The 15253-nt window shown below is 40.1% G+C and overlaps 2 protein-coding genes across 20 annotated transcripts; one reads left to right on the top strand and one right to left on the bottom strand.

Annotated features, from left to right (window-relative positions):
- Positions 1–3001: 3001 nt before the first annotated feature.
- Positions 3002–11115, top strand: LOC110176638 (uncharacterized). Of its 17 annotated transcripts, XR_015270698.1 has the most exons (6): positions 4461–4755; positions 5080–5176; positions 5323–5469; positions 5526–5667; positions 5801–5919; positions 5979–6099. XR_015270698.1 is itself a non-coding variant. In XM_086828743.1 (5 exons), exons 1-5 carry the CDS (start codon positions 4702–4704, stop codon positions 10483–10485), a joined length of 510 nt encoding a protein of 169 aa, XP_086684869.1. In that variant the 5' UTR covers positions 4469–4701; the 3' UTR covers positions 10486–10633. The 17 variants fall into 17 exon arrangements, 16 of the variants coding, with proteins under 16 accessions (XP_086684868.1, XP_020798772.2, XP_020798795.2 ...); XM_086828743.1 differs by lacking the exons at positions 5801–5919; positions 5979–6099 and adding an exon at positions 10416–10633 and having other exon boundaries at positions 4469–4755; XM_086828740.1 differs by lacking the exons at positions 5323–5469; positions 5801–5919; positions 5979–6099 and adding an exon at positions 10416–11115 and having other exon boundaries at positions 4548–4755.
- Positions 11116–11574: 459 nt separating this feature from the next.
- LOC110176375 (solute carrier family 35 member F5) lies at positions 11575–14802 on the bottom strand. Of its 3 annotated transcripts, none has more exons than XM_020942720.2 (7): positions 14538–14802; positions 13655–13950; positions 13455–13595; positions 13344–13397; positions 12677–13280; positions 12202–12613; positions 11575–12137 (listed from the first exon to the last, which is right to left on the bottom strand). In XM_020942720.2, the coding sequence occupies exons 2-7, from the start codon at positions 13742–13744 to the stop codon at positions 12089–12091; spliced, it is 1350 nt and encodes a 449-aa protein (XP_020798379.2). In that variant the 5' UTR covers positions 13745–13950; positions 14538–14802; the 3' UTR covers positions 11575–12088. The 3 variants fall into 3 exon arrangements, with proteins under 3 accessions (XP_020798379.2, XP_020798374.2, XP_020798366.2); XM_020942715.2 differs by having other exon boundaries at positions 14509–14797; XM_020942707.2 differs by having other exon boundaries at positions 14604–14786.
- Between the last annotated feature and the right edge of the window lie 451 nt (positions 14803–15253).

Raw genomic sequence — 15253 nt, 5'->3', positions numbered from 1 at the left:
CTCGCTCGTTCCGTTGCCGATTTGTAACAATAAAAGTTTGGTAGAGTGGAGACGCGAGAAAAAAAACGTAAAAATAAACAAGTAAATTCGCAATTTTTGTTACAATTTCATTGTGTGTTTTGTTGGGTGCAGTTAAAGTCCGAAGGCAAAGATCTCTACCCTCCGCGGACACTCCCAGGCCAACTATTAATTATCACAATTCAGCAACAGAGTCTGTTTGTTTTTTTTGGCTTCGACCGCCCTATAATTACCCGAGCGGTTCGCTTTAATTGCCACAGATTTATTAAATGGGTCAGTCGCAGTTTGGTATTTCAGTGTTTTTCTTCACTCTTTTTTTTTTGGTGCTGTGAACTTGAAAATTGAAATTGTTGTGCCTGTGGTGACCATTTGGGAGGAGTACAATGCAAGGGTATGCCGAGATCATGACTGTGTACTTAACTGGGCGAGTTTAGCGTTGTTTGTTTTATTTATTTTTAAATTAAAGTGGGAGAGTTTCGTTTCGTTTCGTTTGTTTAAATTCAAATGGGAGAGTTCTGAACAACACGAGGCTATTTGAACTCTCTTGTTATCTATATTTCTTTGATTATATACTCTTATACTCGGTCTCAAGGTCACTCTATCGGGGAAAACAAAAATTGGGAACACGAAGAGAAGGAATTTCCGTTTTATTGTGTGATTTACCCCTTAATCTAAAGTCTGATTTTATGTGAATCATAAATATTATACTTTTCATGAAAGCGTTTTTGTTTACAGTTTATTACTTTAATGATAATTAATAAAATTTCATTAGCCCAGATTAATTAACTTATACTTATCGTATTGTTTTTACTCCTCTTATAATGCTTATCTTAAAACTATTAAAACTTAACCAACTTTTCCCTTAACTAACTCGTAACAATTCAGAAAAATTTATAAGTTTTTATAGTTTATAGTTTTCTCCCTATTAAATGAAATATTTATATTCCTGTTTAATAATAATTAATGGGTAAAGGGTATCTTATAGTCAGTTATTTGTATTATTTATTTGCTATTTTTGTCCGATAAAGTGTAATCGACTCTCTATGAAGACCGATTAGAAGCTACTTTTATCATCTTAGAACACAATAAATTTGAGTAGACTCCGAGTTGCTGTGATTTAAACGGTTTTAGTTGACTTTTTATGCTCATCCCCATAAAACCGAAATGCCAGCAGCTCTATCGATTACCCTAGTTTTTCTGGGTGTACTCCTTTGCATCTTTGTCAAGGTAAGTTCAGTCAAAGGGACACTTGATTTTTCTTTAATAAATATATATATAAATATATATGATTCCCCTGCAGATTGCCCAGATGTCCGCACGAAGACATAATCGAAGAAGTAAGTGTTATGATATTAGTTAAGGGTTTTAATTACATGGATTATAAATTGTAAATAAATAGAAATTCTGTTAGAGTCTGTCAGGGTTTAAAATAAGGCTTTATTAGAAAATCAATTAAGCTTGCAGCTACGCAGGAATAAGCAATTCTTGATTGAGGCAGTGCAATTGGTTTTATGATTCTCAATAAAATATCTGATAAGATATGGATATTAAGATATCAAAGAATTGTATCAGAGGCTTAAAAACAGCCCTGGATTTTACTTTAGTTCTCTTAAAATACTTGCCACAGTTGGATCGCTGCAGAAATGGGAATCGGCTTTGGTACATTCGCCCTCGTGGGGGTTATTGTGTTCATTACAATTTGTGTGAGTTGCTTTTTTGGATATCCAAATAGAAAAAAGTCCTACAGGATTTAATCTTTCTAAAAATAGTTACTTTCAAAGCTGTACAACCACTCCAAGCGAAATAATCAGCAGAGATATACAGACACAACAACTGTGGTGACCATCGAAACCAACGTTGGTGAGTCGTATATATAATAAACAATATCCAAATAGTCTTTCAATCCTTTATTGCAACTGGCTAAATGGTTCACTTCTTGTTTATAATATTATTTATGATTGAATTTAAAGGGTGTTGATAAAACGTTAAAAAGCAGCAATCGATCTTTTATTTATTTTAATATTTTAATAGCCATCAGTGGTCCATGTCTTTTAGCTTTGAGATGGTATGAGGATTGTTCTGTTTCTACATTTCCTCGAATTCCCCCTCGATTTCCAAGACAGAAAAGTTCCCCCAAAATAGCCGCCGGAGAAATTATGACTTTTACCAAAAAACTGGCGATAAGATATGGGATAATGAGCCAAAATCAAACGAAAGGCATTCAGTTGACATGGAATACTGGTCAGGGACGCATTGCAGCGACCATGGGTCTGGGATACAGTTTGATAGTCTTTGTGATAATATTCGGCATCATCATTATGTTTGTGAGTAGATTTCTCTCAATTGAAATTGAAAGTTTGCAGTAAAACAATGTTCTACCACGAAAACAGATCATAATGAATGCTTTCAAGAGGAAAAGGATACATGAGGAGAGAGTCGCCAGAGGCCCAGGTAATGATTGTGAATTGTAGCTGGATTTTTCAAGATTTCTTATATACACCTTGAAAAGTTTCACTCATTGATGAAATATTTCTTATCTAATCTAAGTTGTGATCACAAAAATTATTCATCTTACTAAAGAAAGCAATCGAATCGGAAACGGAGGTTATAAACATAAAGAAATTAGTATCCATTTAAAGTCTAGTGAAGTGAAAGATAAAGAAAGTGTGTGAAATTATCCAAAGAAACAAAGGGCTTAGGTAGAATTATTTAGTCTAGATTTATTTAAATATCGAAGATATATAAGAGTTAAAAATAATAAGGGCACTTTGAGTTTTGGCTACCCTTTCACAATTTTGTTGCTTATATTTTTTGACCGATAAGGTTTAATCGATCCGAAACGGATACCGATTAAAGTCAATACTTTGCTGTGTGCTATCAGGCATTGCCTGGAGCCACATAAAAGCGTTTTGCTGCGTTTTGGTAAATCGATTTTTAGTCGTCTTTCCATTTTAATCACATTCGGGAGCAGTCAAGAATTTAACCGAAAATAATGGCTATGGGTCTGTATATTACTTTGGTCTTCCTGAGTCTGGGTCTTTGCGCCCTCATCAAGGTGAGTGCGAGGCTTGAGCACGTGTCTCGATTAACTAACTGAATAAATGCTTCCCCAAAAGATTGCCCAGTTGACCGCTCGGAGATCTAACCACAGAAGTAAGTGTGTTTAACTGCTTTCAAACTATGAATTGTACTGTTTTTCGTATTACGACGACTCTTGCTAAAAGGATTGATAAGATATGGATAATAACCAATCGAGTCAGCGACTCCGAAATAGCCATCGACAGGTTGCGATAGCCAGTCAGTTGTCATGAAATACTTGTAGCGCTCGGAGCGTTTGTAGCCATGGGTGCAGAAATGAGCTCCTTTGCCGTGGTCTTGCTAGTCATCTTTATGATTATAGTTGTGAGTAGATATAGTAGATATATCGGAAGCAGGCCTTACTGGATTATCTCTTTCTCCCCAACAAAAAAACAAACAGTTTATAGTGAATGGCTACCAAAAGGCCAAGCGAGCTGGCCGGAATCGAAATGACAGAGCCAGGGCGGCGGAGAGGAGAAACAACGTTAGACATAATGGTGAGCCAGATGTATATAGTTCTCAAATATGGGTTTAGGATTACTTTAATATATAAGTAGCAATTCGTAACTGACAGCACATGCCCCTAGCTTTATGGCCCTTTTGCTATAATTAGCTCTCTGTTTTGCTTATCTCGAATAGCTCAGAATTACGAACGAATTACCCAAGTGATAGAGTCAACGTGATGCAACGCGGACATTATCTTTTGTTTATCGAAGCGTTATCTTTCGTTAGTATTCAGATTTATTTTCATATTCCCATGGTTCCCTGCTCATTTGTAATTTCACATTTCCCAGCATCGGTTTGAAATGAGTTTCGTAGAGTGCTATTACTTTATATCCTTTATCCTGATCTTTCTCATTCTGATACGGGTGAGTTTCGGTGGCTTAACAACTTTCCTTGGATCAATAGATAATGTTAGTTCTATTTGTTAAGGCCTATGTTTGTCCCAATCACAAATGGAAGTGCTTGTGCTGTGTGGGCTATACCCAAGAATCGGAATCGGGTGAGTTTTACTGGCGGTACTATATAGATCGAGTAAATCCGCTCCAGCAGTCAGCTTTCAATTTATCAAAATTATGCTGTAAATAGAAGTAGTACAATTCGAAATCTTGACCAAGTGGCAATCAGAAAGTGTAGAGAACAGACAATGTACGGGAAATTCTGGTTCCTTGGCTTTATCGTGCTGATTGTGATGTCCCTGATCGTCCGGGTACGTTCCACCCACTGCGTGATCCATACCTAACTTTTCCCTCCCAAGGAGGTCTATTTGTACATCAAGTTGAAGGTCGATGAGTGGAACTTGCGGGTCTATGCCCGCCTTGTGCGCCAAGAGATGATGTTGCGTCGGGCCATCGAGGGTAAGATCCCAACCAGGTCCATATGCTCTAGCCCTCTCCCCTTTTAAAACTTGCAAAAACAAAAGCTGCAAAAGCTTCACCGATAAGATAATACCTGTTGTTCTGTGGGGGTAAACATCGGTATAAAAGAAAATGCCAACGCTTTATAAGATACGAGCTTAATTGGCATTCTACGTCGTACCTCGCGAAGAACCACCAGTTGAAGTTAATCCATCTCAGGCTCGGTTCGTTCTTCTCTTCTCTAAGCATGGATTTTTTCGATATATTCTATATATCTTTATTGTGTCTCCTAGTGACCGTTGTGAGTTTAGTAAGGGAAAATGTAAAAATAACTTTTCAATCGGCAGTATGTTCTTGAAGTGTTATTTTCTCAAAATTTGAAGTTAACAAAGTTCAAGTTGATGTTCAAAGGTTAATTCAGATTTTATCTTGTGTTAAATGCATAATTATTATTGTGATAATAACTGCTTTATTATATTACTTAACGCAGGCTTCTTGCATACCCTTGATCAAGGTGGTTTTGCCTGAGTTAAAAGTTTTATTTCAACACTTCAAGAGCTATAGATTCCTGATTTGAAAGGTTACCTTTTTTACTCACTCTTAACCCTCGTTCTCTGCCCTACAGCTGTGCTATAAGAGCCGGAAAAACCTCAACTCCGGGGAATATGATGCCCAGAGCTATGTGGCGGAGGGCGTGTCCGGTTCGGGGACCGGTTACCCAGGTGCGTAAGTGCTACTGTACGGTGCAATCTAATGACTGCGTGTGGGTCCTAATCGCAGACTTGTCTCTGATAATTGATAAGGGTTTGGTGTTCGATTTGGTTTGTTTGGTGATTAGCAATGACTAGCATTGCTTTTGCCATTTCAGCGGGACTTCTTGTGCGCGGCGAACGGTGGAAATTTAGTCTTGTCTTCCGGCCAGTTAATACTGATTCTGTGATTTGCAATGGCCGTTTACAGTTTTATGCTTATCTTTTGGTTCCTCATTATTGCCATTGTAGCGATACTGATTCGAGTAAGTTGCCGCCCTAAAACTCTCAAGATTCGTCTTCAATTCATCCATTCCTGTAGGTCTGTTGTCTCTGCGCCAGGCAAAAGGTTCCACAACGTGGTGCTGTACCAGGTCCTGGTCCAAATCGACCTGCAAACCGTCAGCCAGGACGAGTTTTGCAGAGTTTTGTAATCGAACCCACGGGAGTGAGTTTGAATACAGGTGAGCAGCCAAACGGGGAGTGAGTCAGCCGCGTTTTCCGATAAGGTTATCTATCGGTTCCCTTTCGCTTTGCTTATCGACAGTGTGTTCATTCAGTGTTTGGCTGGGCGACATTTAAAATTAATTTATTTAGATGCTCGGTCGCGTTTCGGGGCCATGTAAATTTTCCATAAAATGGGCGATCAGTATCGTTGGTGCGAGTTCGGTGTCCTGCTGCTCCTCTTCCTTCTACTCCTGTATTTTTCTGTCAGTGTGAGTGTGTCTCCTGTTAGTTTCCATTCGATGGTAGTGCAAAATCCAGTTACTTCCAGAGATGCATAGCTGGGAAGCGTAGGCGACGGACCAGAACGTTTATTAGTCCGCCCTTGAGCAGATTCAGTGCCTCGTATCCTTCTTCGCCGGGAGTTAGTAGTCGTTTCAGCTGGACAGCAGGTGAGCAGCTCAGGTGTTTGTGTCTCTTTTCTCTAATCTTTAAATTGCTTAAAATATTTAGAAATTTATTTGCCAGTCGATTTGATCAGTGATTGTCAGGTAAATGTAGAAATTTATATTAATTTTCACTTTGTTTTTAACGTATGCGTGATGTACATAAGGCGTATACGTAATATTACGTCCTCCGGTTTAGAAAAATATGTTATTTTTTTTTTGAATGAATTACAAATGGTGTTTAATGATTCTGAAATTTGTTTGCCAGTAATTGTTGGTTAAATTGTACTTATTTAAATATATTTTTAGTGTATTTTTTACTTATGCGTAATGTACATATGGCGTATACGTAATATTACGCCTTCCAGTCTAAAAAAAATTATTCTCTTCTAATTAAATTCACTTAAAATTCTGATTAATGATTCTAAAATTTATTTGTCAGTCCATCTGATCAAATTTGCATTATTTTTACCTTTATTTTCCCTTCATTTTTACGTATGCGTGATGTACACCTGGCGTATACGTAATATTATCGATCAGGGCTCAATTAGTTAGAGATAACGTCAAAAATGTGACAAGCTTTAGAAGCCAGCAAATGAGGAATTTTATAATATAGAACAGAATTATAAAATAAACAATTTTAAGGCCAATTTAATGAAGGGGATTCATTTTTCTATGTGTACTTTCATTAATTACATTGATGTAATAAAGTATAATCTAATCGAAGGTAGGCAATTGCCAATTAGTCATCACATTGAGGAAATAATTCCGTTGATATCACGATTTCCTTATAATTAATATAAACGATATTGGATATCTTGAAAGTTTATTTCTTATGAATATGGATCTTGTGATATAAGAGCGATTCATTGTGGAAAATTTGTGTCTTTGTTCTATTAATTCTTGTTGAATGTTGTTTATAAAATCATAAATCTAAGGAAATTGCTTTCAATGTAATGACAGCACTCAAAAAATGGTAAACCTTTAGGTTTATTTCCCTGGAAAAATATAAATCTATTATTTCTAGTATGTGGCGAATAGAAAGCAGCCAAAAAGTAGGCAATACTTTTGGCTGCACTCTTATAGCATTCTTATCTAATATTGATATTGTTTTTCTATTACAAAGCAAACAAACTACAAGTGGCTTTTATTTAAGCATCAGTATTACTTATAAATATATTTCCTAAACAATTATATATCACAAGACCTTAATATATAGTCATTGTGCGTGTCACGTGCCTGCCGGTGGCTTTATTCAACTTGCAATTATGCGCATATCTGTCGGATAGAGATACAGTTACTGTATCTGTATTAGATACAGTATCTCAGAGTGATATTAGAACCACAGAGAGAGAGGGAGCTTGGCGGCTTCGTATCTTATCGGAGACCGTTTGCCGCCCGCTTATCACATGGCCCTTGACACACCTGTTCGCTCCGCTCCCGCAGCTCTGCCTCTCCCACCGCCGATAAGTCTTGGCCAAAAGCTAGCGGTGAGCGATGATGCGACAGTTGGCCTAAGGCCTCTTTATGGAGCGAATATCTTTCTCGGTACTCGCGTATCCACGTGGATCTGCCGGACAGCCGGAAGCACGGATAAATATGTCGCACATCCCGCCCTATCTGGTGTTCTTCTTCCTGGCCTTCGTTTCCTGTGCGATTACCTTCTGCTGCCTGAGATTCTGCATTTGGGTGTGTTTCGAGGCCAGGGGCAGTAGGACGCGGCAGAGGCGCCGACGTAGACATGGTAGGTTAACGCTAACCAAAACAGTCTTCTTTGCGGTCAGCTATCGAGAATCGTACAAATATATATGTATATATATTAGATATTTGGCCAATCAGACTTTTGCCTTGGCCCAGATAAGATTAGTGGAAATTTCGCCCCAGAGAGTGCTCAGTTTTAGCTCGCCACTCAAGTGATTCGATTGTGTTTGCTTTTTAACTGGCGCGGCACAATGGACTACTTCATCATCTACGTGGGGGTATTTTTCATTTTCTTCCTGATTATGCCCTTGGCGTATTTGGCCCTGCAGGTAGAAATTAAATCAGTCGAGAATCGATAACCCTTTGCTTAACAGCCTCTGGTGCTCAATTGGACATTGTTTGAAACCCAAAAGCATTATATTCCCTATCAAAATGTTATCTAATTTCGGAACTTTTGTGATGAAATGTATCAAAATTAAGTCTCTACAAGAGCTTTTTAATAGGTGTTTATTTACAGCTAAACAAGGCTTGTTTATGATACATAATTCTGCAAGTATTCTATGTCAATGCATGACAGTAATAATAAATGATAATTACTCAGGAAAAACCCTGAGATAAACACAGTGTGAAGTGATAAACTTCTTGATTAAAAGCCAAAGGTGTTAAGCGAGGGCTAATGTACTTTCCATTGCTGCTGCTTTACTTACCCTGTGTGTTTACCCCATACAAAGTTCCTACTCTGGATTATATTGAACAAGTGCTGCGGTACGAATCCTCGCGGCGTCTTCGAGGATCCTGGCCGGGTACGACGTCAACGTCAGCGACAGCGACAGCGTCAGCATCGCATTGTGACCATTGGTATGTACGAGGATCTTACATGTATTGATTGATATGCTATTGCTGTGTGTGGCTGGCTGGCTGGGTTTGATGATCAAGTGCCTTCCATAAATCCATAAAAGCTAACAAACACTCCAGTTTGTTTTGTGGACTCTGGCGATAAGGTGTGCTTTCTTGTGGTGGTGCTGTGCAGATATTGCAAATCAGTTTTCTTTTGAGGGGGTCAGTCTTCTAGAGAGCTTGTTGCAACATGGATGCGGGTCCACTGGTTACCTTCTTCGTTCTACTACTGATTGGCTTCGTGGCCTATGCAGCCCTTCAGGTGATCACACGTAAATTCAATACATTCACTCGAATCCTTTTGTATCAACCCCAATTGTTGTCTTTCTCCACAAAAGTTCGCTGTCATTTGGCTGCTGGGATGCTGCTGCTCGAATCGTCGCAGCTCCAGGGACTTAAATGTGTGTAAGTTGCACTGCACTCTCTTCACCTGGCTAAAGTAGTAGCTCTAGCGTCATATATATTGTATATCTGATATATGGGAGCAACCTTTATGGGTATGGCCAACCAAACATGGCGTACACAATCTAATCTTGGGCGAATAATCAATTGCGTGCCAAATGGAAAACTATGGGCTATACTAGGACCCAGTAGGCGTCGTTGGTGGCTGTAGTTTAACTTTGAATATCGCCCAAAATGCACGGATCGGAGTCAGCAATGAATTGCGAAAGTGGATGCGGCATTGAGATCGCCATCTACATGGCCCTGGTATTCTTCTTTTTCTGCCTCGTACCCCTGGCCTGCTATTACATACGCGTGGAGAGTAAAACTCTGGGCAAGATTTGCCGGCCGCGATGTCGACGTCGTCAGGAAAATTGCCAGCAGCAACACCCACATCTTCATCATCATCATCAGTGGAGGCGATACACCATGGGAATTGGTAACGTGTGCCAAAAGTATAACAAGAAGTGGGCAGGGTGGTGAGCCAGTAGAGCCTATCTAATCGTTGCGGTTAGGTGGTGATTATTTCGGCAAAAAACAGTCTTGGTCCCAGTCGCAGAATGAGTCTAATAGCTAATCTAAGCGTTGCGCTGGGCTTTGTGTTCGCCATATTCGTTGTTGCCCAGCTGATATACGTAATTATCCCTTCGAGAAAGAACCCTGAACGCCGCCGCTATTGATTTTATTTCTATATCTATCCATTTCGATAGCTGGCCAAGCGTTCTTACGACTCAAGGGCTCGGATCCGTCAACAGAGACAAGCTGGTACTGTGTGTGAATTGGGCGAAAAGTCTGAATTTGTCATCGCCAGTGAGCTATCAGCGTGACATTCCCAAAGTCAACTATCTTTACAACCTATCGAAATTGTGTTTTGAGCTAGCTGAATGTGAAGAATTGTGATGATTATTAAAATGCCAAATTTAAATTTGAGTATTTCACAACAAAAAGAAGACTTGTCAAACCTCAGCAAAAGTTTATCATAAAAGAATTGATTTATAAACAACTTTAAAGTGCTTGTTAAAAGTGAAAGAGCTGTAAAATTAGTGAGAATAATGGTGCTATAAATTTGATAAGCCAGATTGAGTTAATTTATAATGAATCTACATATCCTTATACAATGAGTTATATACTTAATATTTAACACTTTTACCAGGATCTGAACTCCATTAAAATATTATAAAAAATACTATAAACTATGTAGAAAGACCCTGCAGTCTTCTATATGCCTCTCCTTCTAAATTTTCCACCCTAAACTAACCCCTTTTCTCCTCGATATCTTCCAGATCGTCAGGGCAATGTCTTCAGCGCAGAGGAGCGGCCAAACAATCGCTATGGCGACATATTCTTCATTGAACCGGGCAGCGATGAGGCCAATCGCATTCGCGATCAGCTGGAGAAGGATGAAAAGGATCTGCCCAGTTACGATGAGGTCATGCGCATGTGCAACCTGACCACACCCACCGCCGCTGCCGCCGCAGGAGCGCCAGTCACAGTGCCGCCACTACAGTCGCCGCTTGGTGATCCGGGTGCTCCTATTAGTATTGCCGCACTTCCAGCTCCTCCATACTCGGAGACAGATCCGCATTCTCCAGTTGCCGGAGCAGCCACAGTGATCACAATGGAGCCCATTGAGCCATCCACATCCCGTGCCGCCCAGATTCCGACCAGTCCTGCCTCAGCGGCAGCTCCTACAGCCGGTTACCAGAGGCCAGAGACCTCCATCGTCCTGGGAGCGAACGTTACCAGCGTTTGAGGACGAGCGCGGGTGGGATGATATGGAACTAAAGCATTCGGATGCCGTGCCACTCTTCTGGGCCACACAGATGCCAGTTTGTGTGCGCTTTCCCTACAGAAATGAACCTGTGTGATCTTATTGAGTACAGACTTAGTTAAGGGCTAGCGATTAAGTGTGAGAGCTATTGTAAATACATATTTATAGAATCTAGGTTTTCAAATTAAAGTGAGTGACTTATTAGAAATGAATATTTAACTGTGAAATTATTTATGAAGGGGTAGTGAAGTGGTACCAATAGTAGTTAATTGTATTATTAAAATATGGTATTGCACCTTCAGTCGGCAGCTTAATAGAAAGTGAATGAGTCATTTCCGACTTTATAAACAGATCTATTCTTGATCAGCATCAACAGCCGAGTCGATCTAGGCATGTTTGGACAAAAACAATTTTTATCAAAATTTTTAAAATTTTATAAGGGGTTACATTGTTCAAAAATTGGGAAAATTTTAATTTTTTTAAATTAGGAAATAAGTTCTTCGATTTGCCAAAAAATATTTAAATATGTAATCTTTTCATTGGTAACCATTTTAGATCCTTAAAAAGTCACTATTATTTACAAGAAAAACAGCTTTAAATTTAAATTATTTAAATGAAATACCATATCCTTGAAAATATGTAGAACACACCCCAAAAATCCAAGTCCAACATTTCCACGCACTTAAACTGCATATGTATATTTTTGCTTTAGGCATAGTTTCACAAGATTTTAAGCTTACGGTAGACAAATTGTATTTATTGTTATAAGTTATGTGTGTATATATATATATTTTTTTGTATTCATCTTGCTTGGAGAAGTCAACAAATATACAGCTAAGCGCAGAGTGAATACCAAATGAAGAAAAAAAAACAATAAATTATAGGTGGACTTCAGCAAAAACGTTTGTAGACTATCACATAGATAAACGGTATTCGTAGGAGCTAAGTCTATTTACAGAGAATACGCTAGAGTAAGATTATAATAAATAGTTGTACGTTAAATCGCAACCTAATATCCAACGGAAAAAATGCACATATGAGAAATGAGGAGAGTTGTGCATGAGTTGTCCCTACAGATTAAAGAACGATTCGAAACGAACTCGTGAACAGCCAAGTTTTAGATTGCATTGCAATGAGCAACATTCAAAGTGTGTGTAGAAGAGCGATTTTTACAAAATAGCCTCCTTAATCGCTGTTGTTAATCAGAGACTCTTGCTGCTCCTCATCGTTGACTCTGCGGAGTATAAATGTTGGTTGAAGGGAAAATTCTTTAGTTTCATTTAAAGTTAGTGACTTACCTGACAATGTTCGGCTTATGGCAACGGCAGACTTTTCTATATATAACTCTAAAGAGCTTCATTAGCGGATCGGAGTCATCATTTCGCATCAGCATGGAGACGAGAACCAAGGCTATGAATATCGGAATCGAGCCCATGTAGAACATCGGCGAATACGGCTTGTTCTTAAGCAGAACATCGAACAAGATGGCCAGCGGAATCTGCAGTGACATGGCCAGTGTGCCAATCAGCGAGGAGGTTAAAAAACAGCCCCACAGCCACAAGGCTTCAGCAAGCACAGTGCCAATTAGGCCATTCAGAAACAGCAAAGCGAATTGCCCTTGGCTGGGCAGCTCAAAAGTTTCGATCTTGGTGATGTGGAGTATGAAAAAGATTGGCCACAAAAGCAAAAGATTCCATAGACCCACAAAGCCTGAAAAAAACCAAAATAGATAAGCAACGATATCGGAACCAAAATGAAATGGATTAGCCTTACCGAAAAACAAAGGTATATCGACCTTTTCCTCCGTATCGCTTTTTCGCTTTACGAAAACTAGATAGGCGGCATAGAAGAACGCACTAAACAGGGCCAGGAGGACGCCTCTCGTCATCTTTGTGTCATGCAGATCGTTCATGGTTATGGCCACAACGCCGCCAATGTTCAGGGCAACTGCAATTACTTTTGTAATGGTCAGCTTGTCCCCCGTGGCCGAGGGGAACACAGCTGCCAGGCAAATAATAAAAAATGACGACGTAGAGCTAACGAGCGTTATCATGGCCGCTTCGTCCATTTCCAGGGCCAACTGGAAAAAGTAATTGGCCACAAACCAGAGCAGGCAGAATAGCAGCGCTGTCTTGGCCGTTTTGTGGTGCGTTTTCTGTCTCCTAATTCGCAGACTGGCGGCATAGGAGAGTCTGGCCATTAGGGCGTCGGTTGCCTCGTGGGCAGACATTTCCCTGACCTCGGCCATCTTGCTGAAGCGCACGCTACGCACGCTGGTATCATCGCTCTCGCTACCGGACAGAGAATTGGTGCTGCCATTACCGTTGGCTGCGGTCCCCAAATGCGGAGATCTGATGGGCACATAAGTGGGGTCGCCCTGGGGAAAGGTACATCCGTGATTAGATAATATATTGGGTAAACTTATATCAAGTTAGCTTACCAAAACAGCCTGGTTGGAGTAGTAGTTCTCGTCGTCCGCGTTCTGCTCCATCATCTGAGAGAAAATTTAAGAGTTAATATATGTTATTAGGTAGGATGTGATCTTCCTTACCGCATAGTTTCCATTCTGCCGCTCACAGGACTCCTTCCAGGGTGCTAGGATGCCTATGACCAAAAGATAAATGCTGAACATGGAGGTTTTGAAGTAAGTGCAGAAGAAAGGCTTGTCGAACTTGGCCTCACTGTACAGAAACTAAGAGGAGGAGATGATTTATTATTATTTATAGAGACTTCAATCAAAGAACTCTTTACCTTTGTCAGCTCGCTGGATGAGACCCAGACTACATCGACTAGTATCAGTATGGCAATGCCCAGCAGCAGCTTCTGGCCGCGACCTAGCATGATTCTGCGGCTCCTCGCAGATTTTGCTCAAGAGAATTGTGTTTATTTTCTGGTTGGACTGACACCGACTGTCTCCTGACGTTTATCTCGTGGCAAGTGATTATTTACGCTTGTGCCGCCAGCGTTTCAGTTTCATTTTGGCGACGTTTGCCGGTCGGCTCTCTCGGAAATGATAAAAGTTCGGGTTACTACTAAACCATGGCAGCCTGAAATGGAAAGTAGGGGAAATTGGAATATCAGAAATAGTGTGAGAGTTAAAGTTCCGAGGGGGGGGGGGGCTTGAAGGGCAGTAACTGCATTTATTGATTTTGTGTTTGAGTGGGTGCGGCATTATTCGAGGCGCGAATTACTACTTAGCACGTTCGGAGGCTTTGAATGGGGTTTGAAAAGCGCCCTATATTTGATTATCGAAGCCATTGATCGCTCAATTAGCATCTGATTCACCGAAGATCTCAATCCAATTACAGATTTCAGCCAGATGGCATTATTTGTTAAACGAAATTAGCAAGATTCGCGGGGGATTGACTGATAAGATAGCGATACCGAGTCCACCAGTATTATTTCGGCTAGCAAAATACAACAAATATGTACATTTTAGGGGGCGGAGGCGAAGCGTCGCGGTCGAGGAGGTTGTTGATAACATTTGAACGCGGACAAAAACAAAATCAATAAATGGCAGTAACGAGATACGGCTTTAAAATGTGAGAGCAGCAACAAGTTTTAGCATTAAATTCGTTTATCGTTATATATTGGCTTATTCTTACGCTTGGCTAATTTATTCAGTTTTTTGTACCATATACTTCTGAATTTTCCCAGAACTTGTTTTTGTCTCTTTCTCTGTGGCAGCTGTTTTGGTTGCCTCAAACTCGGTGTAGCGAATACCGCTGGTTTTCCTTCGATTTAATCTTGATAAAGGAGTTTATGTTTTGATTTGCTCTTGATTGATTTGGAATAAGGTGCTTTTTAATACTGATTCTGATTTTAATTATTTTTTTATCACACAGCTGGAGACCGCAACAGTGTTGGTTAGATTCAAAAGGCTGGCGATAACTCACCAATTGCTGAGAAACACTTATCGATATATAGGGCTGCATCGATAGTCAGTATTCGATAACCACCTTATCGAGTAAGGCGCTCTTTTGAAATAGTCTATACTCTTGCTGGTAATTTATTTACGTTAGTGTTTTGGCTTTTGGCAATCAACCTTTTCGGCTACCTAATTTATGCAAACAATGCTGACAAATTACACGTCTACGCGCGGCAATTTAAAGTGGAATTATGCTGTCACGCCTGAAGGACGAAGGACGACACGCACTCTCGAAAATGTTGCGGCCGCAAATGATATTCAAATACCGAGTTGATACTCGAGATTTGTGACGGAGACAAAGACGACAATTCGCCTACGGCGAAGGGACACCACACGGGCAAACCAAGAGGATTCAGGATAGCAGACGAAACGGACAGACGGACGTACGGCTCAGTTTCACTTTCATCACTTCAAACCCGATT

Source organism: Drosophila serrata, unplaced genomic scaffold (assembly GCF_035046125.1).
Source record: "Drosophila serrata isolate PLE 108 unplaced genomic scaffold, ASM3504612v1 contig_184, whole genome shotgun sequence".
Taxonomy (NCBI): domain Eukaryota; kingdom Metazoa; phylum Arthropoda; class Insecta; order Diptera; family Drosophilidae; genus Drosophila; species Drosophila serrata.
This window is presented reverse-complemented; position numbering and strand designations above follow the sequence as displayed.